This window comes from Vigna umbellata, chromosome 3 (assembly GCF_029865625.1).
Source record: "Vigna umbellata cultivar VRB3 chromosome 3, Vumbellata_1.0, whole genome shotgun sequence".
NCBI lineage: Eukaryota > Viridiplantae > Streptophyta > Magnoliopsida > Fabales > Fabaceae > Vigna > Vigna umbellata.
The window spans coordinates 29,102,028-29,128,649 of NC_142167.1; the positions used below are offsets into that span (position 1 = coordinate 29,102,028).

The window sequence follows — 26,622 nt, forward strand, 5'->3', positions numbered from 1 at the left end:
CCGCCGCGCTTAAGAGTTTTTGAGTGTTTTTATTAGTTATGAGAGTTTTTATGGATAAATTTTTATCTTATTTCTATATTTAAAAAAAAATCCTTGTGAAAAAAGATGGTCTAAAATGCTCTAATTGTTTGTTTACATGGCAAATGCGTTGGTTTTATCTTTTACTAATGGATTACGAAATGTTAGATAGAGATTGTAAATGATAAGTGTTATTGGATATCTAAGGTTCTTCGTTTGAAAATTTGGAAATTCTTAAAATTTGTTCATTTGGAAATTCTTCTAGCACTTATGGCTCTAGTATCGTCACCTTTTATTCATAAATCTAGAAAAGTTATCTGCACATTGTTCTCAACTTTTTTTATCCTTTATTTTCAAATTCAATTCGTACAACAAAAGCAACTACCTTATTAGTCTTGGTTTGAAATATGATTTAGTTAATAAATATTTAATTGCAACACCTTATTACTTTTGGTTTGAATGGGTTTATTTAATAAAAACTATTTCTTCAATTTTTTTTAAGTGACTTCATAATAAAAGATTATTCTTTAAGATAATAATAAGTAAATAAAAGAGTGCATAATAAGATAAGCTTGCTCAATAATTATTTTATATTAGTCGCATTAAAAGATTTTACATGAGTTTTTAATCACACTAAAAATAATCAAAAACTTATAATCTAAGATAATAAAATTAAGGTTAGAAAGCACCTTATTTGACACACAAACGATGAATAGTCTTCATAGCAACAAGAGTATCACTCAATCAAAAGATACTTAGTAAAAGTTTTCACTCTACTCACACTATGTTTTTCAAAGCCTCTCTTCACAAACACAGACAACCCTTGAACCTGAGTGAAAAGTTATTTTGAAACTAGGTTTAAGTTAAATATTTATTATAGACTCACATTTTAAAAATTAGGTCAGAAATTGAAGAGTCAATTTCGCAATTATCATTTTATAATCGATTATAATAAGTGGTAATCGATTATTCCAGAAACTATTTAAAAAATGCTTTAATACCTCTTTTGGTCCCTCGAAAGGGGGCAAAAGTTCAATTCGGTCCTACCTTTTTTTAGAAGTTCAATGTGGTCCCAACTTTTGTAAAAAGTGTGCAATCAAGTCCTTTTTGGAAACGGCGTTGAGTTTTTAACGGAGCAGCTGACAGGGTGGACTGAAGTTAGCTACGTGGCTGTGTGTGGGTAATACGTGGCTGTGAGAGGGTCATACGTGACTGTGAGAGGGTAAATGTGATAATATTACTGAGGTTAAGAAATCAGAATTTAGGGTTTGAGTTGCAGAGAAATTGGTAATTTGGGATTTATCATCGTGGAGGAAGTGTGTTGAAATCTGAAGCGCGAATTGGATACCGGAAATCTGTAGCTCAAATTGGAAACCGCAAATCAGGTTAGGGTTTATGTTTGATAATTTTATGACATGTAGTTGTTGTATATGTTATCACTGTTGTCGCTTTATAGGGGGTTTAAGTAGGGGTGAAAAGTTGTCTTGTTTTGATGGTTGATAGTGGTCCCATAGATATTAGTTTAACTTAAATTAGTGGTCCCCGTTTGCATTTGCAGGGTTGGGGTAGGGATGGGTGTTTCAGGTTGTGGTCCATCACGGTGGGACCTTGATCAAAGAAGTCCCCTTTAAGTATATGGGCGGGGACATAGTTTATTGGGACGTAGATCCCGATAAATGGTGTTATTTTGGAGTATTAGGTTCACTTAAAGATCTGGGTTACATGGAAGTAAAAGAATTATATTACAATATCCAACATGTTTTACATAAGCTTGATGATGATAAAGGAGCTATGAACATGATGAAGGTGGCTAATTATTTGGGGAAAGTGAACCTGTATGTTGTGCATGGGGTGGACGAACCAGCTATTGTAGAAAATGATGACAATGAGATTTTGTACCTATGTGAAGGTCCAGCAGACAGTGGTGAGGGTAGTGACGTTGAAGGAGAAGCACATGTTGAGGGTGACAAGGAGGATGCTGAGAATGAAAATATCTGGGAGGATGACAAGGAGGATGCAAAAGACGTTGAGGTTGTAGTGGAGGTTGAGAATGAGGACAGAGTTGAGCTTGAAAATGATGGATTAGTGGAAGTGCACATTGAGGATGGAAGGGAGGTTGAAAGTGAAGAAGAATTGGAAGTGGACATTGAGGAGGGAGGGGAGGTTCCTACTGAACAAGAAGTGGAAGTGGACATTGAGGATGGAGGGGAGGTTCATATTGAACAAGAATTGGAAGCGGACATTGAGGATGGAGGGGATCTTCATACTGAAGAAGAATTGGAAGTGGACGTGGACAGTGATGATGAACCAGGAATGGATGATCTGAGTGGTGATGAATATGTGGATGCAGACAATGATCAAGAAACCCAACAACAATGCAGGGGTTTGTCAGATGATGATTGGGAGTCTGATATGCTTGTAACTCCTGAAAACAGTTCAAGTGAGGAGGATGACAACGAGGATAGAGTATGTATGGGTGGTTTCTCAAAATATGCAAAACAGAAGTCCATGGCAGATTACAAGTGGCAAGTGGGCACCATTTTCAGTGGGAAGGAAGAGTTTAAGGATGCTATTAGAAGGTATGTTGTTCATGCTGGGAGGGATCTAAAATTTGTGAAGAATGATAAGCGTAGGGTGAGGGTGCGCTGCATGGGTGGCCAAGGGAAGTGCCCATGGGTAGCTTACTGTGGGTACTTGCCATCACGCAAAATTTGGCAATTAAGGAAGATAATTGATACTCACGGTTGTAGTAGGCAACTTAACATCAAACTAATGAATGCTCAGTGGTTGAGTGAAGAAATAGATAGGTCTTTAGTTGACAATCCTAATTTAAAGGTGAATGATATTCGTACTAAAGCATTAAGAAAATGGAATACAAATGTGGTAATATCCAAGGCACGAAGGGCAAAGTTAATTGCCACAAGACAGCTTGAAGGAGATTTCAAAGAACAGTATAAAAGGATATACGACTATGGACATGAGTTGTTGAGGTGTAACCCAGGTTCAACAGTGCAGATTAAAGTTGACTCTCATAATGGTGACCCAATCTTCCAAAGAATGTATGTTTGTCTGAAAGCTTGTAAAGACAGCTTCAAAAGTTGTAGGCCAATTATATGTTTAGACGGATGTTTTTTGAAAGGTTATTACAAGGGAGAGCTTCTCACTGCTGTTGGTAGGGACCCAAACGATCAAATGCTACCCCTTGCCTATGCAGTAGTAGAAGTGGAGAACAAAGACAGCTGGACATGGTTTTTGCAATTATTAATTGAAGACCTCGGGGGTAGTCAAGTATGTAGGGGGTGCACGTGGATGTCAGACCAGCAGAAGGTAAATATACACCTTATATTCAATTTTAGTTAATGCTTTGTTAAAGGATGTTGTTTTATGACTAAAATTATTTGTGCAGGGGTTGGTCCCAGCTATCCAAGAGCTTCTTCCTGGGGCAGAACAAAGATTCTGTATGAGGCACCTGTATGCAAACTTTAGGAAAAGGTTTGGTGGTCAAATTTTAAAAAATCTGATGTGGACAGCTACCACAAGCACATATCCACAGGCTTGGGAGAGAGAGATGCTGAAAATTAAAGAAGTCAATATTGAAGCATATAAATACCTCATAGGCATTCCCCCAAGGTAACCCATTAGCCATTACATACAATTTACTATCCCTGATGCATTGTAACCCATTTGAGTGTGCAATAGGTTTTGGTCAAGATCTCGCTTCACATGTCAAGCAATGACTGATACACTAGATAACAACATCAGTGAAGCTTTCAACAGTGTTCTTATTCATTCAAGAGGAAAACCTATTATAACCATGATGGAGGATATCAGAGTTTATCTCATGAAAAGGTGGGCCACCAATAGAACCAAGGTGGCATCTATGGACTTCACAATATGCCCAAAGATAAAGAAGAGACTTGAGAAGGAATGTAATCTGTCAAGATTTTGGGTGCCAAGGTAGTATAACTCAATTTATTTTATATACAAGTTATTTATCTACATTGTTGATGTGCTTCATTTGTTTCAGCTGGTCTGCACGAAAGATTTTTGAGGTTAGGCATACTTCATCAGTTTGGAACAAGTTCACACTGGACCTGGACACAAAGGAGTGTAGCTGCAGAAAGTGGATGATTAGTGCCATTCCATGCTGTCATGCAATTGCAGCAATGAACTTCTCCAACGTTGATCCACAGACTTTTGTCCCCAATGTGTTCACAAGATCCACCTATGAAGAGGTGTATGCGTCCATAATTTTTCCACTCAATGGCCACCTACTATGGGAAACCACAAATTTCAATGATATACTACCACCACTGATCAGGAAGATGCCTGGGAGGCCAAAGAAAAAAAGGAGGTTGGAAGCATGGGAGCTAACTAAAGATCACACTCAAATGCGTGTTGGTGGCCATAGGAAAAAATGTGGTATTTGTCGTCAGATGGGGCACAACAAGAATAACTGCCCTTTAAAGCTCCAGCCAGCAGAAACAACACAACCATCACAGCCACCTCCAAGTTCCCCAACCCCTGAACCATCACAGTCATCAAGTCCCCAATCATCCCGGCCAACAAAATGCAAAGTCAGAAGAAAAGATACTTAGATGAAATTGGGTTATTAGATAGTTAAATTACATGGTGGTGTAATATGTACTGTTTGTTACATGGTGGTGTAATAGATACTTAACTTACTTACTGAACTGATTTTATGTATTTCTTTTATGTGTCGTAATGAATGAAACTGGTTTTATGTTTTTTGTTTTATGTATTTGTTTTATGTGCCATTATTCAGCATCATATGCATTATTGGGGTGACCTTTGTGAACAGTTTTAAAGCAAATGGGGGACTCATTTTAACATTTTTAAAACATCAGGGGACTGATTTCAACATTGTTAAAACATCAGGGGGACTGATTTCAACATTAATCACTGAAGTTAACTCATTAAAATAGTCAATACGGAATACATTGAATTGCTTAATTGATCTTACACCTTTCAAAACATAGGATGTTACAATCTAACTAAATCAACCTAAACAGAACCTGAACAAGGCACACCACAATACACACACACAAAGCTACAACTAAGATCTTCATCATTTTCTGCAAGTCCTTCACTGAATTTTCCAGCTGACTTATCCTCCTCACCATTGTGCAATCTTTTTCATCAACTTTCTCTTCAACACACCACTTGAAAAAGTTACACGAGCTGCCAATTGAAGATCCACCCTGTTATTCACCAAGTTAGGGAATCTATCAACAAATGCATCAATTCAAAAAAACTTTAACTCAAAAGGGTATACAACCTACCTTGTAACGTGGACAACCCCAGAAATTTCTCCCAGCATTCTTCGTAGTTCTCGCCACTTTGGTTACAGCAACATCACCACAGTAACAAGTAGGGATTATCCCACCTCCTCTCACACCACAACCATGGGACCACCCAGAAGATCCTTTGCCCCAACTTCTCGAACACGACGAACACCCTTCAAAAGAAGCCATTCGTATCTCAAATTACCAATTTCTCTGCAACTCAAACCCTAACTTCTGATTTCTTAACCTCAGTAATATTATCACATTTACCCTCTCACAGCCACGTATGACCCTCTCACAGCCACGTATTACCCACACACAGCCACGTAGCTAACTTCAGTCCACCCTGTCAGCTGCTCCGTTAAAAACTCAACGCCGTTTCCAAAAAGGACTTGATTGCACACTTTTTACAAAAGTTGGGACCACATTGAACTTCTAAAAAAAGGTAGGACCGAATTGAACTTTTGCCCCCTTTCGAGGGACCAAAAGAGGTATTAAACCTTAAAAAATTATTTTCTCTTTGTGATAATTGATTACAAACTGTGATGATCAACTATTCCATAGGCTTTTCTAAAAATCTGAAATTAATTATGATAATCGATTATTACTTATAATCGATTATTCCATAGCCTTTTTGAAAAATCACAAACTTCCTTGAGTGCTATGCTACTTAGGTTCTCCCTGTTTACTCTTAAACTACTAATTTAAATACAATACATAGATTAAAAGACTTCAACAACTAAATTATTTAGTCTTCAATATATCTCTTAAATCAAAGCATTTTTTAAATCTTTAACACTAATTATCATCATCAAAACTTTTTATTGAAACAAGATATCTATCTTCTTTTTGCTAACAAAATTTAAATTAAATTTAAAAGGAGTGTCTTTATTGAGTAGGCAATAATTTTGCAATCTTAAAAAAGTTGCACGAATTTTCTATAAAAGCTAGCATGTCCCCAGAAAGCTTATAATCCCTTTAATGTTGACTTTTCAATGAACTCAACTATAGGTCCATCTACTTGAATTTCTTGGTATTGTGATCAAAAGACAAAACCCTTAGGCCTTGTTCACTTGAATGCATTTGGGAAGGATGATTGAGGGGAATTGAGAGGATTTGAAAGTAAATTTTTTTGTTGTTTATTTGAGTGAATTTGGAAGTACATGAGAGTCTATTTGGAAGTAAATTTTTTTAATTTGTCACGTCAATCAAATCCTACACCAATTCTCAGAAACTTTACTTTCAAATTCACTCTCAGTTACCTCCAAATCTACTCAAATAAACAACAACAAAATTTACTTTCAAATCCTCTCAAATTCTTTCAATCACTCTTCCCCAAATTCATTCAAGTGAACAAGGCCTTAGTCATTATAAAGTGGCATTTCTCTCAATTGACTACAACATAAGTCTTCATACACCACTTTGGTACAATTTTTAAGTTTTCAAAACAAGAATCAAAAGTAAAGTCAAATGAAATTGGGACTAAATTGAACAAAAATAATGAAAATTGGAACTGAATTAAACAAAATGAACAAAATTTGGAATTAAATTGAACAAAATAATGAAAATTAGGACTGAATTGAATACAAGACAATGATACAAGACAATGACACATGACATGACATTGACATCGTCACGTAACATAATATTAACTTAACACATGAACGACTTTTTTTAAATTAAGAAAAAATTTAAAAATTAATAAAAAATTAAAAAAAACATCTTCAATTAAGATCAAATTAAATATAAATTATAAAAATTGAAACTATATTGATTACTAAAAAACAAATCTCACATTAAACAAATTTTGACAAAAATAAAGACAAAAATTAATATTAAACCTGAATACAAAGATAATCCTAAAATCTAGACAACTTAGATATTCTAATGATTTTCTAACTTAAAATAAAATACCTTCACGTTAATTTTGAACCAAAACAACCAAAAACATATATTGTAAATATTTGTTCTTCGATTTAATGTAACCCTAAAACACTAATCACTTCCTGCATTATGAATATTTTGTTATTTCTTCTTTTAGATATAATTTCAGACAATAAAAAAGCAATCGTTATCAAACTCGCGATTCAATGAGTTTACGTTCTCACTCTCATGCCGAATTAACTCAGATGTAAACTCGTTTTCGAACAAATTCATTAAACTTGCCGCGAATACGGTGAACTGAATTAAACTCGCAATCCAACGATCGAGTTGTCAAGTTCGTAGACTTTTTTCAAACAAAAAAGACACCAAAGATTATTGTCTCCTATGTGAAATCAATTTGATTCGTTCTTCTCCTTCACTGTTACTCACAATTAGGGTTCCTTATTTTCTATACTCTCACGACTCATCCCATGATCGTTGATACAACATAATTCCGTTCTAGCTAGTGTGACCTACTATTGCAATCTTCCTGCGTTGTGTTCGTGTTACACCATTGTCACGTTTAATGAAAGATGAAGTTTAAAAATTTCTTATTATGACCAATCCAGCAACCTTTTGTTTTATATCAAATATAGTGTACAATCTAACTAATTAAAGTTATTATAAAAGAATAACTTAATAATATTAGAAAAATATTTAAAATATAATATAATAATTTAATAATAATAATAATATTTCATTAAAAATAAAATAAAAAACTATTTATAGAATCATATAACAATAAAATATTATACTACTTATAAATATTTTAATTTTTATTCATTTAAATTAATCTGAGTTTACTATTCAAGTTTATCAAGTTAGCGTAAATTCTTGACTTTGACAATCTTGATCTCAACCATTTCAAATTTCCCTTATTATATACTTAATCTCTTTAATTGTCCAACCATTTATTTTTACATTTCGATCAATACTTTTAAATTACATTCAGTTCTTTTATTAAATACCAATAATTAAAATTAACAGCATATAACAATTTAAATTATTCATTATAAATTAAATTTATATATTAAAATTATTTATTAAATATTGTAATTGTAACAAACAAATACTTTTAAATAACAGATTGTCCATGAATTTAAAGAACAATTTAAAGTTATCAGAAAAAAATAATGGGTGTAATGCACGGCTATCATAAAGTTGAGCCAGAATCTATACTGGAGCATATTAACAAATTAGGTTCATACAAGTAGCATCCCAGTATATCTGACTGCAAACAACTATATATGACTACTCTATTAGCATATTAACCCTAGTATCTATGGTGAGTGCCCTTATGGTCAATTACCAAACACTTACAACTTCAGATTTTAGTTGATGAAAAATGAAAAGGGTTCACCTTTAGAAATATCCAACAAACTCATTTATATACAATGTTAATGCACTATAAAATGTTTTATGCACTCAAGAACCTTATTTTCTTACTCCTGACTGCAAGCAATGGCTGACAAGAAACACCTATTAACAGCTGCTGATCTGCAAGTTTCCTGCCATCCCTGACCGACTTTATAATTCTCAACCTGTAATGTATATATTTTTAGAGAGATATTTAAGAATTAAAGTATTTGAGGGTAGTAAAAATGCATCTTCAAAAGAAAAATATTAGATTAAAAGATTTACTCACTGTATCTACAATGTTCTCGCCAATCCTAACTCCTCCAAGCATAAAAATGGATTCATTGACAACTACAGCAGCACAATACCCCCGTGGATGAATCATTGGTTCCCCCATTATCCATGCCCCAAGACGAGGATCAAACAACTCGATACTTTGAACCATTTTTTTGCCGTCAAAACCACCAAGGGCGTACCTACGCAATGCATGAAATTTTAAGTAAAATATGTCTCTTTTCGGTCAAGCACAAGAAATTCAGATTTAGGTCTATGATTAGAACGGCGGTACTTTATCTATAGAATATTACCCTATTTATGATTACAAACTTTGTCCAACATGATATGAAGATAAGTTGAGCATTTCCAAACAATCACCTAATGGTTCTACAAAACAAATTTAGATTTATAAACATTACTTGGTTACTTTGAAGCAAAAAATGTTGAACTCACAACTTTTCATTCAAAACAACTGAGCAATGGCAGCCCCGCTTTACATTCATGTCCGGTATTTTGGTCCAAGAATGTTCCCTAGGATCAAATCTTTCAGCAGACCTGCAGTTATGTAAAAGTGTCATTCTCATTAGTACAAATATAAAATAACAAATATAAGGACAAACCATTATAGTCTAGATCAACCATGTTTGCCTGGTGAGTTTCAGCTAATGATGTAAATAAATTAAACCAAAATCAAGTTATACATATTACCTTAAGTAATCATTTCCATCAAACCCGCCAGTGGCATAAATTGACCCGTTGAGTTCAACTGCAGCAAGAGCAAATCTCTGAAATATAAAGAGCACTAAAGTTATAAGTTAAATATTTTTCTATGATTTTCAAAGAAATTATCCAAATAGTTTCTTCCGCGTGAGAATAGGAGACTCGGGTAATCCTACTAAGGATCAATATGTAGAAGTATTTAAAAGGTACAAGGCTTGATGCAAACATATGGACTACATGGTATAAGATACACTAAACCCCCATTTTATTTTTTTTACCTTGGGCACAAATGAACTGACAAAAGTTACACAATTAGAAGCATAAGCCTCAAAACCACATATCTCAGTTCGTTTTGAAGTTACCATAATTATACCTCTCAAATCTCAATCAAAACCTAAAATATTGACCATTTAATTATTCCATTTTACCTTGCTTAGCATTGAGCGTGTAGGGATCCACCGCCCAATATCAAAATCAAGCATCTCAACATCTGCATAGATGTCAATTCCATTGCCACCACCAACAGCAAAAATTTTACCATATAAAGCAGCACCAGACAAGCTTCCTTTCTTCTTGTTCAAAGAAGGGCACATGGTCCAGTTATCATCAACTGGATTGTATGATTCAACTACACAGATAGAAGATGGGTTGTTAAAACCTCATCTCTTTCCAAAATACAATTAATTGAAAAGCACAGATAGATCTCATACCTGTGTCATACCAAACACAACCATTTCCACCACCAAAAACATAAATTTCACTATTCAACCGCACAACTGAAGCATATGAACGAACTGAGTTCATAGGCTTAAGAGGTTTGGTCACACTCTGAGAAGTACAGTACAAATCCATAGTTGCTAACCATGATCTTCCATCAAAACCTCCAATTAAAAATAATGAATCTTTGGGATCTAAATCAGCTGTCGACTTTATTACTTCCTTCTCAACATGTTCCAAACGATTAGGGATATTACAAGCAGATTCTAAAACTTTACAACGATCTTTAAGATGCTGAATTTCCCTTTCTGCCTCAATCTGAATGACAAGTAAAAAATAAGCCAATGTTGATACTCAAGAAGACATCTATATGAAAAATAGAAAATAGTGCAAGTAAAGGTATACCAAAATTACTTCCAAAAGATTGCACTAACTTTTGCATCACTTCGAAAAATGTTTTCAAATTATCTCCCCAACCAATTGAAATCATTTATGCCTTTTGGAGCCTTAACTAATTATCTCAAGTAATCAATGCAAGTTAAGCATGCCTAATGTACTTCATTTTAGTTTTTCTTACCTATACATCCAGTCAGTCTTGCATTAATACTTTCAAGTTTCAATTTATATAATCTTCATTCAGTTTACTTCCTAAAGACTCTAAATTACATGAAATTATGTGTTCACACATTTAAGAGTATTCTCATACCATAGATGGTGTGCCAACTTCAACTGACTATTTTAAATAGTCCACAGTCAGTAGTGGGGAGGCAGTTTTTGGAAAGGAAAAGTTTTAGAAGAATTGTGGAGAATGAGGTTCTCTCGAACAACCTCAGTTGGAGAATACTATGTAAACATTCTATATCAATTTTATGCCTACTACATTGGTAGGAGCGGAATTGGACTAAAGCAATAAAGATTTGAAGACAGAGTCTTGTATTTTCAATTCTTAATACACAATACTATACATCAGAGAGAAAGAACACAATGTGAGAACCACTCTACAAAACGCTAGTTGTTGTAGTTGGACAATCAAAGGCCATATAAACCCCACAACAGAATCCCATATTAACATCCCACCATGCTTTGCCACCTCAGCACCCACATGAGGTGGCAATAGCAATGTACTAGCCCTTTGACTAGTCTGAGATGAACACTGCAATGTCAGTGTCACAACTTGTGTTGCTTGCTTGCGGCTACAAGACACTGTGGAAACCAAATTATATACCAATGGATTAGCACCTTGGAAAAACCACACCACAAAAAGCTAGCCATTGTAGTTGAAGAGCTCAAAGCTTCATAAACCCACACTAGAATTGCATACTAACAAGACTTGTTGGAAGAGGATCCTACTATAAGCCAAGAAAAATTGAATTTCACTACATTTAAACTATGGACTCAACTTGTTTTATGTGTTTCACTCTGCCACCGCATTTGCTGCAGTATAACAACAACGTTGTGAAAATGAGTCAATTAAATATGAAATGTCAAATCTGCAAAGAGAATGTAATGAGTAAAAACAAGCCTAACAATAGGTGATCCACATATTTGGAGAATTCAAAAAGTATAGTAGAAGTTAAAAGTTGCATAAGGGTTTAATTACTTCAGAAGAATCTATATGCGAGGTAGATTGAGAAATTCCACATGCATGGTCAATTTCTTTGATAACCCAATACTTTTTATGCATGCTACCCATATGCTTAAAGATGTTAGGGATGGAGAAACAATTCAGAAATATGATAAATTTCAGATAGAATCTACAACATAAAAAAGAGTACCAGTCTCTGCTCCAGATAGTTAACAGTTAACTCCTTCAGTTTCAAATGTACGCCGTTAAACACATCCTCATGTACTTTGTTCTCAACTTCATCTTCATGTACTTCGTTCTCAGCCTCATCCTTGTGTACTTCATTCTCAACCTCAGTAGTATCTAATGGTTGGTTGTGTTCTACAAAAGAAGAATCATTTTCTGTCCAATATTTTCTTGTACTTGAGTGGGTAGAATAGTCTGTCTCTAATTCAAGCCTTTTAGATGTTTCATCTTCCCTCGAAGTCTCATTTGATGTAAGAGGTCGAGATAAAGTCATCCAATTTGGTGTATTCTGCGAGACAGAATTACCAGAGACAATTGATCCAGATGATAGTAACGAAATAAGTCTGCTTGTTTGCACATGGTCTAGCTCAAACCAGAAATGGTTATGAGTGTAGTAGTTGTCTGCAAGTAATTCTTTAAATTTAACTTCGGACAGTGGCTGGCACTTAAGTCGAACACAAATTTGCACCTTAAATATTTTAATGAAGAGTATGAGTATAAAAGGTTTTTCATGTATCATGACCAGAATTATCTTCAATAACAAAACCATATCAATTATAGAATTCAAGTGAGTGAGTGATATACCTGTGCAGGATATTGTGTTTTCTCTGAACCATCAGTAGTCCATCCATAGGGGTCTATAAACATTCTCCCTTTGCTAGCTGCCTCAAAAATTCCATGAAGCTTCCGGTCAGTATAATTAAACAAAAACAGAGGCAATCCTGGATCAATATTCTTCACATAAGAGAAGTGCTGAGCTGGTAAGCCTGTTGAAAACAGATAAATGTATGAGCTAGAGATTTCAATCCTTATCTTCGTTGCCAGTACTGATTATCATATATAAATAATACAAATTTTACGCACTAAGTTCATGAAAAGATATAAGTGTCTCCAAGTCATATAGAACACAATTTTCATTTCAAAATGCTGAATATCGTAAATACTTTCGGATTATTGACGGAGTCACAGATGCAGTTTTGTTGTCATCCTTAACATTGCAGACATGTGGCTGCAATATCGTACCAGTTTTTAGAGACATACTGTGTCATGTAAGTGTTTGTAGACGCTATATTTTAGAGAAAGGAAAAGAAGAGGGAGACAGAGAAGAACTGACCAAAGAGTTGTTTAGAGAGGCATTCTTTCATTGTGGCGTTCTTGCATCCAAAGATTACAGCACCAAGTTCACTCTTCCTCAAATTTCTGCCACAAGATAAATTTGGAGGGAAAGGTTGATTCCCACAGTACTGAGGAGCTTGTCCTTTCTTCCTTGCCCCCGCCCTGGCATAAGAAGAGAAAAGTTATTTCCTATATCATCTATGTCAAAATTATAGTCTAAAGAACTGAAAGTTGTCGTTATCTTGAAAAACATCGCTTGTGCTAATCGAAATCAAGGTTTGGACGATAAAAATGGGTTTTCTTATTTAAGTTATTGAGAAGATGAATAGATTATTCACAACCCCAGTACATACATATCCCACAAATGTCATTGTAAAAGTTGAATGCAACTCAATCCAAGAACAAAATTAGTCAATAAGAGAACAAAAGGTTAGCCTAAAACACAAATGCCACAAAGGAAACTTGCAAAGAAAGTACTATTCAAGAACAGCAAAACGATCCTACACCACATTTTAAATTTCAATTCACAAGAACCATGAAACAAGAAAAAGTAGAACAGTTCAACGGTACAGATTCTAGTACTTAGAAACTTTATCAATGTATCAAAGCATCATAAGTGGCGTTCACTGCCCATGCAAGTAAGAACAAGAAAAGGGAGCAGAACTGACACTGTTCAAAAAATTAAAAACAGATGGAACGGGGTTTAATCCAAAAACAACGCGTAAACTTCAAAACCTTCCATAAGCGGCACTCACTGTCCAAGAACTTGCAAGTATGAACCAGAAAAGAGAACAGGCAAACCCAGTTGAAAATTCAAAAATCGATTAAATGGGGTTTATCGAACATCCAAAACTTCAAAACAGCGTCGAAAACCCACAAAACTTTCAAAGAGGTTGTGATCAACAACTGGAAAGAAAAAAAAAAAGTGTGCATTTTGAAGCCTACATTCTTCTGGGCATACAGAAAGAAAACGATGAACAGAGAAAGCGAGAGAATCACGAGAGATGCTCCGATGATGGGACAGGGTAACAAATAGTCCCAAAGGAGTAACAATGGAAGGAAGAAGGAACAGCTTGTTATTACACAATGGCCAAATGTTTTCAATCAAAGCGCAAAAAGACATAACCCCTTTGGTTCTTGTAGTGGAAAAAGAAAGAGCGAAGAAAAATAAAATAAAAGAAAAAATTTAAAACTTGTTTTTTTTGTATACATTTTAGTCAAATAAAAGAAAAGGTATTACTATATTTTTATTTTATTTTCTGTCTGTCAGTGCAGACTGTGGTATATAGAATCGAGAAGTATAGTAATGAAAAAGGAGTAGGAGTGAGGTTGGTTTAAAGTGAGAAGATTGTTTGATTTGACATGGGTTATTGTTTATTTGCTAGCAATTTGGAGTTACAAGTATTTATCGAATTAAATTATGTAAATTATTGAATTTAAATAAGAAATAATTTTAGATAATCATCGTAATTTTAAAGGAATTTTTAAAATTCATATTTATTCTTTTAAAAAATATTATTTTTATTTTATTTGAAAAACGTAGAGACTTTAATTAATAAATATTTAAAAACAACATTGCGGACACATCTAGAAAAACAATTAACAGAAACAATAAAGGCGTGCATTAGAAAGATATAATAGAAAATTCCACCATATTAAACATAAAAAATTAATAATCACACCAAAATAGGAATTCTACTTCACCATAAAAAATAAAAACAAATTATTGGTTAAATATTAAAATTATTGATATATTTTATTTTTAATAAATTTACTGTTTTAATATAATAATTTAATTTTATTAATTTTATTTAAATTTTATTAATATTTAATATAATTGAATATATATTTTATACATAATAATCGTCATATATATATATATATATATATATATATTAAATAAAAAATTAATATTAATATGTAATTAATATTGGAAAATATTAAAAAATTGAATTTATAAAATAAAAGCTAAAAATCAAAAGACTGAAATTGTATATTAGCATTTATTTTTTTCATAAGATATGTTATAATTATTAGAGATTAAATATGTATTTAATTAATAATAAAATGTAAATAAAATTAATGAAATCAAACTTTTAGTAACAAAAATATATATTTTTTCAATTTGTATCAAAATTAAAATATATAAATACTTGCTGCTATTGACAGATTATTTAAAAAAAAAAGTATAATTATATATTATGTTTTTACCAAACAACTTACAAGATCATTAGATTATTCTGAAGCTGCTGTCATCGAATCGTATCCAAGTTCAATAGAAAGAACAAAAGAATTAGCCATGGGAATGCCAAAACACATGTGTTGAATTTTAAGGGTGAATTTAAAGACGGTAATTAAGTAGATTTGGAGGAATTTAAAGATAATTTTAAGGGATTTAAAAATAAATTTTATCTTGTTTATTTTAAAAAAATTAAAGATAAAAGTAAAGAGATTTAAAGATAAAATTTATAAAAATTTGTAAACATTTTGATAATATGATAGAATAAAAAAATGTTTTAATAAATTAAAATGTTAGATTATAATTTTAAACTTATAGTTAAAATTAATATATTATTATTATTTCAAAGATGTCCAAGAGAAAATGAACGAAGAGAAGAAGTAACAAAACCATAAAATCATGAATGAAAGAGTGTGATGAGACTTTCTCAAATGGGTTTCAAAATTGCTACAATTGTTTAAGCGGAAGCTGTTATAGGAATTGAAAACATATTCAGTTCATTAATTCATACCGTAGCAAGAATTCATCGTTGGCAAAACAACTATTCGGATATGCAATCTTGAATTTTGCTCTAACCGAGGTTATTGCCTTGTTTGCATTAAGGTTTAATGTCTCCGTAGGTCCCTATTTTGATCATGAATTTCAAATAAGTCATCTTTCTTTTCGGCGTATCAATTGAGTCCTTGTTTTTGTAAAATTGAATCAATTACAGGCCTGCCGTTAAATTGGACAAACGGTCGTTACAGTATTGGTTAGGTGGCATGGTTGAGTGCAGTTACTAATCAGACGTGGCATTTAAAACGATTTTTGTATTAAATAATTGGTATGCACAGATGTTTATTCAGTTTTGGGTAAGGGCAAAGTAGGAAATTTGAAAAAATTAAAGGGCAAGACGTTTTAATTGAGGAATGCACATGAGATTGGGGAAAGAAATTGAGGGTTTTTATTATTAGGGTTCGCGTGAGAGGCCAAAAATCGCGATCCTAAGTTCGATCCAAAAATCAGGTGTGGGTCCTTTTGTTGTTGGAAGCAAGAAGCTGAAGCACGTGGTCAGTGGAGGTTAATCTCAAGGAAGGTCAGTGTTTGTGCTTTATTGTCTTCGTTTTTATTGAATCGAAACTACAATATTCGGTGGTGGTCCCCCATTGATGTATGGTTTGGTCTCTGGTTTTGATTGCATTTTGGTGGTCCCCCATGTATGTTTAAAGTTATTTGACTTTGTCTGAGTGCGTATGTTTAAAGTTATTTGATCTCTGTGCCTGTTTTAATATATATTTTTTTTGTCGTGATATGTTTTTATAATAGGTCTGTAGATATATTTATGTTGTGTTGTGCGTAATGGAGGACGCTATTGTGTGTGTCTTCCACCATGGAGGAAAGTTCATTAATGATAGTACCCTAAAGTATGAAGGGGAGACAACAACTTTGTCCTTTGACCCTAACATGTGGAGTTTTTTTGTGGTTGTCAGTGTAGTCAAAAGTTTAGGATATGAGAATTTTAAAGATTTATGGTACTATTTAGGAGGGGGTTTAGTGTTGGAAAATAGGTTGGAACAATTGATTGATGACAGAGGTGCCATGCATATGGCTAACTTAGCTAGGCTTAATGGTGAAGTTCACTTATACGTTGTCCATGTAGTTTCTGATCCCGAAGTCATTCATATGCTTGAAGACATTACTAATGATGAAGGAGAAGTTGAAGGTAATAGTACAGTACAAAAAGAGGTTGAAGAAGATGGTGATTCTGTTAAAGTAAATGGTGAAGGTGATGGTGACTTACAAGAGGTGAATGTTTGTGAAGAAGATGGTGAGGGTGTTGAAGTAAATGGTGTAGTTGATGGTGACTTACAAGAGGTGAATGTTTGTGAAGAAGATGGTGACGGTGTTGAAGTAAATGGTGTAGTTGATGGTGACTTACAAGAGGTGAATGTTTGTGAAGAAGATGGTGACGGTGTTGAAGTAAATGGTGTAATTGATGGTGACTTACAAGAGGTGAATGTTTGTCAAGAAGATGGTGACGGTGTTGAAGTAAATGATGCAGTTGATGGTGACTTACAAGAGGTGAACGAGGGTGAAGAAGATGGTGGTGCTGTTGAAGTAGAGGTTGAAGGTCATGGTCACGTACAAGAGTTGCATGAGGTGGAAGAAGAGCAAGAGTTGAATGTGTGTGAAGGAGTTGTGGAGGATGAAGTTTATCTTTGTAGTTGGAGTACATCTACTGAAGAAGGTGATGTACATGGAAATAATGAGTGGTTAGAGGGCCTAGTAGATGTGAGTGTTGAATGTGATATAGATGGTGATGTAGATGGTAATGTCGAAGTAGAAGTAGAAGTAGAAAGTCTTTATGATAGTGATGATGACCGTGATAATGTCAGTGTTGAATGTCATGATCATGACGATAGAGGATTGTCAGATTTTGAGTGGAAATCTGAGGAATTTCTTAGTGCAATAGATAGTGATGAAGAGGTTAATGACAGTGAAGGTTATGGGAGGTTTGGTATTTTTTGTATGCCAAAAAGTATGGTAGACTTTACATGGGAAGTTGGGACTTTTTTTGCAGAAAAGCAAGATATTTTAGATGCTCTAAAAGGGTATGCCTTGGAAAATGGGAGGAATATAAAGTTTGTAAAAAATGACAACAGAAGATTAAGGATGAAGTGCTTTGGTGCAAAAGGAGAATGCCCATGGACCATATACTTTGGTTATATGGAGGCTGTAAAATCATGGCAGCTGAGAACTAAAAAAGACATTCATACATGCAGCAGGGAGTTCAACCTGAAGTTAGTTGACGCCAAGTGGTTGAGCAAAAAGTTGGTGAAAACAGTTCAGGAAAATCCTAAGATGAAGGGTGTTGATATTCGTGAAAAAGTTCAAAGGAAGTGGAACATAGGTATATCAAGGTCTATGGCTTATAGAGCCAAAGCTATTGCTTCTAATCAAATTGATGGGTCCTTTAATGAACAATATAAGAGGATATATGATTATGCGCATGAGTTGTTGGAAAGAAATCCAGGATCTACAGTTAAGGTCCATGTTGAGAATAATGAGGGTGAGTTAATTTTCAAGAGATTTTACTGTTGTCTGAAGGCATGCAAAGACAGTTTTGTCTGCTGTAGGTCAATAATTGGATTAGATGGAGCCTTTTTGAAAGGGAAGTATGGTGGTGAGCTGTTGACGACTGTTGGGAGGGATGGAAATGATCAAATGTTGCCCATTGCATATGCAGTGGTAGAAGTCGAAAACAAAGATTCATGGATGTGGTTTTTGAAACTTTTGATTGATGATCTTGGTGGTGGAGAAGTATGTTCTTCAATTACTTTTGTCTCCGACCAACAAAAGGTAATAATCATATTTAAATTGCTTCTTTCGTATATTGGTTCATTAATTTGATATGGTGATAAATGTTTTATGTTAACACCACAGGGTCTACTACCAGCCATACAACAGTTACTCCCAGGTGTTGACCAGAGATTTTGTGTCAGACACTTATATTCAAACTTTAGGAAAAAGTTTCCTGGTAAAAATCTGAAACAGCTGATGTGGAGGGCAGGTACTGCCACTCATCCACAAAACTGGGAAAGGGAGATGAGAAACATTAAAGATATAAATGAAGACGCATTCAAGCATTTGATTGCCATCCCTCCAAGGTTGACAATTTGTATTAATTATTTTTGCCCTTTCTATATTATTTTATGTTTGTCCATATCAGTTGCAGTTTTAACATGTGTATATATCATCTGTTGTAGATATTGGTCAAGGTCCAGATTCAGTCCAACACCAAAATGTGAGACATTGGTCAACAATATGAGTGAGGCTTTCAACAGTGTCTTGGTTCACACCAGGACTAAACCAATCATAACAATACTGGAAGAAATTAGGGTATACATAATGCAAAGATGGGCAAAAAACAGGTCTAAGATACAATCATTTTCAGGACCAATTTGTCCAAAGATCCAGGCCAGATTTACAAAGGAATCCCAAGCAACCAAGAACTGGATACCTAGGTAACTTTCTTCATAACTTCATAAATGTTTATTCATTCCTTGGTAAACTTTATGTCAGACACTTAAATGTGTTGTTTAAATTTTTTTTTATTTCTTTATAGCTGGTCAGCACACAAACTGTTTGAAGTAAGACACGTCTCCCAAAGTGGAGAAAAATTTGTTGTAAACATAGACGAGTTCTCATGCTCGTGCAGGAGATGGAGCATCACAGGAATTTCATGTTGTCACTCCCTAGCCGCAATGAAGTTTCTTAATATTGATGGCCAGCAGTTCATTCCAGCTTGCTTTCTAAAGTCCACCTATGAAGAAACCTATGCATCAATCGTATATCCCATCAACGGCAACAACATGTGGGACCTAACACCATATCCGGATGTCATGCCTCCTAGGAAAAAGGTTATGCCTGGAAGACCTAAAAGGAAAAGAAGACTGGAGCAGTGGGAGATCAGAAAGGATGATTCACGAGTGAGCAAGGGTGGTTTGCGGAAGAGATGCGGGCTATGTAGGGAGGTTGGGCACAACAGGAGTCGTTGCCCCAAAGCAACCCAAGAACCAATCATGCCATCATCACAATTATCTGAAGTGTGTATGAATGATCAGGAAGCTCAACTATAGATGTGTGTATAAATGACAATGATGCCAAGTTTAAGGATCTTATTATGTAATAGTCTAAGGAACAAGGTTTATGGTTTTACTGCTATGTAATTTAATGAATGACAATGATGCCAACTATGTATGGTTTTCGATGTATTACAATGTTTTGGATGTATTACAATGAGCAGGAACTATTTTGTCAATGACCAGGAACTGTTTTGGATGTATTACAATGTTTTGGATATATTACAATTTCCTTCTTTGACGTCTTATATAGAACGATACACGAGGGTGGACGACCAGACCGAACGGTCTGCAACACGGAGGTAATTGGAAAGACCGATACACGAGGGTGGACGACCAGACCGAACGGTCTTGAACACGGAGGTAGTTGGAAAAGCGATACAGGAGGGTAGACGACCAGACCGAACGGTCTTCACCACGGAGGTAGTTTGAAGAGCGATACAGGAGGGTGGACGACCAGACCGAATGGTCTTGAACACGGACGTAGTTGGACGAGCGGTAGACAAGGGAGGACGACCACACCGAACGGTCTTGAGCACGGAGGTTGTTGGAAGAGCGATGCAGGAGCGTGGACGACCAGACCGAACGGTCTTCACCACGGAGGTAGTTCGAAGACCGATACAGGAGGGTGGACGACCAGACCAAACGGTCTTGAGCACGGACGTAGTTGGACGAGCGGTAGACAAGGGAGGACGACCAGACCGAACGGTCTTGAGCACGGAGGTTGTTCGAAGAGCGATGCAGGAGGGTGGACGACCAGACCGAACGATATTAAGCACGGACGTAGTTGGACGAGCGGTACACGAGGGAAGACGACTAAACCGAACGCTAGGGAACAGGGACCTAGTTGGACGAGCGATAGACACGGTAGGATGACCGGACCGAGCGTTAATTATTATGTAACATTGCTGTGAATAAAATAAACATTCAACAATTTTCAAAAGGCCTTAAAACCTGCTACATTAAACCAAAACCTCAATTTATTATGTTTATCACTTCAGTAACACAACTTCATTCCTTCACATCTCGTCATATACATAAACAGTTCCATCCTAACAAACCCGGCTAATTTCTTCCTAAGAATACGATCAACACTACTACATTATGGATTTATAATCCATATTGACATTACAATAATATTAAGTAAAAAAATCAAAATAACCAATCCTGTCTGTTACCAATAAGGAGTATTGGTAAATCTTGAAGAAATTTGTTTTGATGATGCTACAAGAAGTTTTAGTTGCAGAAGATATTAGAATTAGTTAAAAGCAATTTGTAGAAATTAAATGTAGTAGGAAAGTCTTGTAAACCTTGTAAACTTGCATTTTTAACTACAATAATCGATTATGATTAAGCAATAATCGATTATCACAAGTCATACTTGAATAATCGATTATCACTTCATATAATCGATTATCACATTTTTGAAAACCTATAACGGACTTGAATAATCGATTATCACTTACAATAATCGATTATTCATGGCAGTTGGGAGCTGACCTTTGGCACTCAGTGTACTTGGCTATATATTTTGTTTTGGAGAAATTAGAAAGCAACGTTTTTGAACTGAGAAAGCTTAGAACACTGTGTGTCAGAGGAACGTTCTTAGAGAGCTTTTTGTTCATTGTTCCCTTGCTTGGTCTTGTGAAAGGAGAGGCTCGCGTATCGTGTGTGTCGATAGTCGGAGCAGACTCTCTTCAAGTTAGCAAGGTGCTCTGCCTGGTCTTGTGAAAGGAGAAGCTTGTGAATCGTTGGTCGATTGCTGAAGCGGTTCTCTTCAAGTTGGTAGAGTGGTTCTATTCATTTTATTCTTGTTCATTATCTTGTAATCTGTTAAACAATTTTTTAGTGAAAAAGGTTAATCACTATTTATAGTGATTAACGACTGGACGTAGAATCTTTTGATTCGAACCAGGATAAAAATTCTGTGTTGATCTTCTTATTCCCTACACTCATTTTATTTTACGTATATCAACTGTTTGATTAATTTTCTGAAAGAAAATTATTTTTACTAAAAGGACCAAATTAAGTTTAATTGTGATCGAATACGCTTTCCGCTCTTTGAGTGTTAATTCCGCTGCGCTATACTCTTCGAAAAATACCCCCTCCGATACCATCACTGTCAACACCTTCATCCATTTCTCCACAACGTTGACAGATTTAATCAAATCACTCATCATCTTCGATCCACCTCCCATTTCTCCTGTCTTTGACAAAGACTCATGCTTTTCTTCCCACTTCACATTCGTATAGCTTTTGTCATTACCGTCTTCACAACACCATTTGAAGAAATTGCAACCACCTTCATGTCCAGTCTGTGAAAAAAATAACAATTAAAACGACTTTCCACTCAAACAAAACACTACTTCTACACGTTCTTACCTTGTACTTAGGGCAGCTCCAGAATTGCTTCCCTCTGTTCTTAGCAGTTCTAGCTGTTCTTACCACTGTTTTCTCTCCACAGAGGCAAAGGGGTGATACACCATCAATGGTAGATACTCCACCACCACGAAAAACGACATCACAGTTTTGATTCCGCCACCCATTGCATGTCGAAGATGAACAAGAATGTGATTTCTGCACTTCATTATCCATCACTTCGAATCGAACAAAGAACGCGCACCCTCCCACTTCCAACTACATAAGCTTCACCAAGGAACACCGGCAAAACCATACATGGGGGACCACCAAAATGCAATCAAAACCAGAGACCAAACCATACATCAATGGGGGACCACCAAAATGCAATCAAAACCAGAGACCAAACCATACATCAATGGGGACAAACACTGACCTTCCACTGACCACGTGCTTCAGCTTCTTGCTTCCAACAACAAAAGGACCCACACCTGATTTTTGGATCGAACTTAGGATCGCGATTTTTGGCCTCTCACGCGAACCCTAATAATAAAAACCCTCAATTTCTTTCCCCAATCTCATGTGCATTCCTCAATTAAAACGTCTTGCCCTTTAATTTTTTCAAATTTCCTACTTTGCCCTTACCCAAAACTGAATAAACATCTGTGCATACCAATTATTTAATACAAAAATCGTTTTAAATGCCACGTCTGATTAGTAACTGCACTCAACCATGCCACCTAACCAATACTGTAACGACCGTTTGTCCAATTTAACGGCAGGCCTGTAATTGATTCAATTTTACAAAAACAAGGACTCAATTGATACGCCGAAAAGAAAGAGGACCTATTTGAAATTCATGACCAAAATAGGGACCTACGGAGACATTAAACCTTTGCATTAATTATGCTTTTTTTATTTTTTTTTTGTTTTCTAAGTTTTTCCTTTTGAAATGTGTAGTCTCTTCTACTGAAGAGGACGAGGCCCTAGAAATGGGGGAAGTGGAGTGGGGAAGGGTTCTTTCACCACTAATCGATCTTTCCTTCTAATAAACTCATTGAAAGACTTGGTGTCCAATACTAAAACTTGGGAAAGGTGTGATGCTAGGTAGACACTATTGGCGTTAACCTAGAGAGCTAAGTGCAAGTGCACTTTGTTACTTCTTATTTGTTATCTATTATTGAAACTAACACATTTCTTATTTTTAGAAAAGATATGAGCATTTCAATACGTGAAAAGTAATTCTTTTCAAATCGTACTTACATGAGGATGAGAACAATGATATATCAGACAAATCCTTCTTCTCAAATAACCTCAAATATGTAAAAGTAAAGAACACAATTATTTAAAGTGAATACAAATCTTGCACAGGAATTCAACGGAAGGAAACACAACGTTAGAGTGTATTCACTTGTGAAAATAAGTATAAAGGAAAGTGAGTAGATGAAGTTTAGTGGATTTGAAAGTAATGTTTTTATATTTGTTTTAAGGAATTTTGAAATGAAAGTGAATAAATTTAGAAAAACCTATTAAAATGGAAAATTATCTTTTCACCCTTGTTATTGTTATTATTATTATTATTAGTATTATTTTTATTATTATAATTTTTATTATATATATATATATATATATATATATATATATATATATATATATATATATATATATATATATATATATAAATTCAATAACAATAGGAATCGATTCTCTCGTAACAAGAATTAATTCCACTCCCCCTTTTAAATAAACCCAATTGCAGGAATCGATTCTGCGGTCATTTTAAATGGGAGTGAACCGATTCCATCATTTCCTCTGTATCCACAACAGCTGCTCGCTCATGCACAATGCTACAGTACCCAATATTGTTTTTGTTTGTGATTTAAAAAAAAAAGGTCAGTATAGAAAAATATATATGTATACCCTCAAACCCCCTAATTTGAGAAAGGATATTTTTAACCTACCATCTCGCAAATCGTCATCTCTTATCTCTTCAAATCAGTGAAAATGAACGTAGTAATCACTCACTCATCCCTCCTTTTTTTTACATTAAAATCGATGGAAATGAACGCAGACTTAAAGAAAGAAGCATTTCCCATAACAACATGAAACTTTACCACATCTAACCCACAAAAAATAACAAAGCTATAAAAGTTCCAAAATAGTATAAATTAAAATAAAATCTGTATCTTTAAAAATAAATAAATAGACGATAAGTAAATTAAATAGAAAAATAAAATTACAAAATTCACAATTTTGAAGAGAAAATAGTTCACTAAGTGTCTTATAAATTTAATTTTTTTCATTGAAAAAAATTAGTTTAGTTCCTCTAATATAAGGATATTTAAATAATTTACTAACAGAGTATAATCATAAATGTGTTACATAGATGAGTAAATAATATGTACTGGTTTAAAAAGAACTCATAATCATCCTCATCATGCAAATTTTTTTTTTATCATAGTAGAAATCTTTCCATATCCATGCATCAAAACATCTTCAGTGGCATTCATTGCTCAATGACGACTGCAAGTAACGGAAAGAGAATAATGGAGAAAGAAAAATAAAAATAAAAATAAAATTTGATATGATAAGATATGAAAATAGTTATAAAAAAATAAATTTGTATATTTTTTTAAAAAAATAATATCAAAAGAACTTAAAATATTTATGTACGTCAACGTATCATTTTCTTATGCAAGGGCAAGAGAAGTTAGAGAAGCGTGCTGGGGTTTAATCGTGAGAGGAGTTAAGATAAACCAAGGTAAGGGGAGCTATCTTGTTTGTATTTCTGTTAATGTTTGAATGCGCGTTTGATGATGAAATCTTTGAATTTCAAATTGATGCTTTGATTTGATTAATGGACTGATTTGTATTTTGGAAATGAATTGTAACCGATGGAGAAGGGCAAAAAAATATAACAACTTACAAAAAAATAATAACTTAACGAAAATTCAATCCTCCTTCTTGTGAGAATCTGAGGAGCATCAAACAAATAAAATAAAAATAGAATCCAAAGCACAAAGAGAAACCAATAATTTTTAACGTGAAAAACCCCTCAATGTAAGGGTTAAACCACGAGTCGTCCAAATCAAAGAAAAATCCACTATGATCAATAATAGGGTACAAAAGAGTCTCTAATAATAGCATCAAATGGTGTGTTCAATATGCGAATTTAAATAAGCACAAATGCTTACAAATGAGAACAAAGAAGATAAAAATTCTCCAAAACAGGGCTGCTGGTGCGGGACTGATTTCTCCAAATCTAGACATCCAATTTACGATCCGAACAGTTAGAATGAAGAAAAATATGTCTGGAACCCACTGTCCAAAAATCAGCTCGATCCAACGGTGAACGACTTCACAACGATACAAACACCAACGCAGGTTTAGGGTTATGCGGGAATAGCTTTCTCTCTTCCTTTTTCTCTCACTTGGCTTTTGCCTCTCTTCAAATGACTCTAATGTAACCTACTAATCTGACCCATCTCTATTTAATCTAGTGAGACATAAAGGTCCACATTATTTAGGCCTATTCTCCACATAGGAAGGGAGCCCAATAACCCAACAAATCTCCCCCTCACGACTATGTGGAGATATCCGCCAAACCGGCGATCTCACAACAAACTTCAAACTTTCCTCTTGGAAATGTCTTGGTCATCATATCAGCACCATTATCATCTATATGAACTTTAGCTAATTCCAACAACTTAGCATCCAAAACATCACGTATCCAATGATACCTCACATCAATATGTTTGGATTTAGAATGAAAAGTTGGATTCTTACCAAGATGAATAACACTTTGACTGTCAAGTATTTCCCTTGAACAAAACCAAGCTCATGCAAGAATTTCTTCACCCATAACAACTCCTTACATGCTTTAATAAGTGCAATGAATTCTGCCTCAATAGTAGACAACTACACACTTTTGCAACTTTGATTGCCAAGCCAAGGCTCCCCTACAAACTGAATCAAATAGCCTGAAGTGGACTTTCTAAAATCAATGTCTCCAGTCATATCTGAATCTGAGTAATCCACCAAAGTAGGCTTATCACCTCAAAAACAAAGCCTCAAACCACTAGTACCACAAAGATACCTCAAAATTCGTTTCACAGCATTTCAATGCTCTCTACCTGGATTTGACAGAAATCTACTGATTGT

General features: G+C 34.7%; 5 protein-coding genes across 7 annotated transcripts; 2 read left to right on the forward strand and 3 right to left on the reverse strand.

Moving 5' to 3' along the window:
• The first annotated feature begins 136 nt into the window (after positions 1 to 136).
• Positions 137 to 4,269, forward strand: LOC148202192 (uncharacterized). The gene is made up of 7 exons (XM_088109552.1): positions 137 to 181; positions 1,588 to 1,939; positions 1,970 to 2,163; positions 2,260 to 3,345; positions 3,425 to 3,648; positions 3,718 to 3,975; positions 4,062 to 4,269. The coding sequence occupies exons 1-7, from the start codon at positions 137 to 139 to the stop codon at positions 4,147 to 4,149; spliced, it is 2,247 nt and encodes a 748-aa protein (XP_087965678.1). The 3' UTR covers positions 4,150 to 4,269.
• A 764-nt stretch (positions 4,270 to 5,033) lies between these two features.
• On the reverse strand, positions 5,034 to 5,513 carry LOC148202193 (uncharacterized). Its single transcript, XM_088109043.1, has 2 exons — positions 5,322 to 5,513; positions 5,034 to 5,240 (listed from the first exon to the last, which is right to left on the reverse strand). The coding sequence occupies exons 1-2, from the start codon at positions 5,511 to 5,513 to the stop codon at positions 5,034 to 5,036; spliced, it is 399 nt and encodes a 132-aa protein (XP_087965169.1).
• Positions 5,514 to 8,408: 2,895 nt separating this feature from the next.
• LOC124820090 (influenza virus NS1A-binding protein) lies at positions 8,409 to 14,352 on the reverse strand. 3 transcript variants are annotated; one of them, XM_088108657.1, is made up of 10 exons: positions 14,188 to 14,350; positions 13,241 to 13,404; positions 12,712 to 12,893; positions 12,092 to 12,415; positions 10,310 to 10,634; positions 10,028 to 10,227; positions 9,588 to 9,664; positions 9,333 to 9,434; positions 8,893 to 9,079; positions 8,409 to 8,788 (listed from the first exon to the last, which is right to left on the reverse strand). In XM_088108657.1, the coding sequence occupies exons 1-10, from the start codon at positions 14,199 to 14,201 to the stop codon at positions 8,690 to 8,692; spliced, it is 1,674 nt and encodes a 557-aa protein (XP_087964783.1). In that variant the 5' UTR covers positions 14,202 to 14,350; the 3' UTR covers positions 8,409 to 8,689. The 3 variants fall into 3 exon arrangements, 2 of the variants coding, with proteins under 2 accessions (XP_087964783.1, XP_047147677.1); XM_047291721.2 differs by having other exon boundaries at positions 12,092 to 12,595; XR_015784764.1 differs by lacking the exon at positions 8,409 to 8,788 and adding an exon at positions 9,191 to 9,266 and having other exon boundaries at positions 8,947 to 9,079; positions 9,377 to 9,434; positions 12,092 to 12,595; positions 14,188 to 14,352.
• Positions 14,353 to 18,187: 3,835 nt separating this feature from the next.
• Positions 18,188 to 20,100, forward strand: LOC148202194 (uncharacterized). Its single transcript, XM_088108639.1, has 4 exons — positions 18,188 to 18,820; positions 18,905 to 19,128; positions 19,228 to 19,485; positions 19,587 to 20,100. The coding sequence occupies exons 1-4, from the start codon at positions 18,188 to 18,190 to the stop codon at positions 20,098 to 20,100; spliced, it is 1,629 nt and encodes a 542-aa protein (XP_087964765.1).
• Positions 20,101 to 21,205: 1,105 nt separating this feature from the next.
• LOC148202195 (uncharacterized) lies at positions 21,206 to 22,698 on the reverse strand. The gene is made up of 3 exons (XM_088109146.1): positions 22,486 to 22,698; positions 22,224 to 22,418; positions 21,206 to 21,274 (listed from the first exon to the last, which is right to left on the reverse strand). Exons 1-3 carry the CDS (start codon positions 22,696 to 22,698, stop codon positions 21,206 to 21,208), a joined length of 477 nt encoding a protein of 158 aa, XP_087965272.1.
• Between the last annotated feature and the right edge of the window lie 3,924 nt (positions 22,699 to 26,622).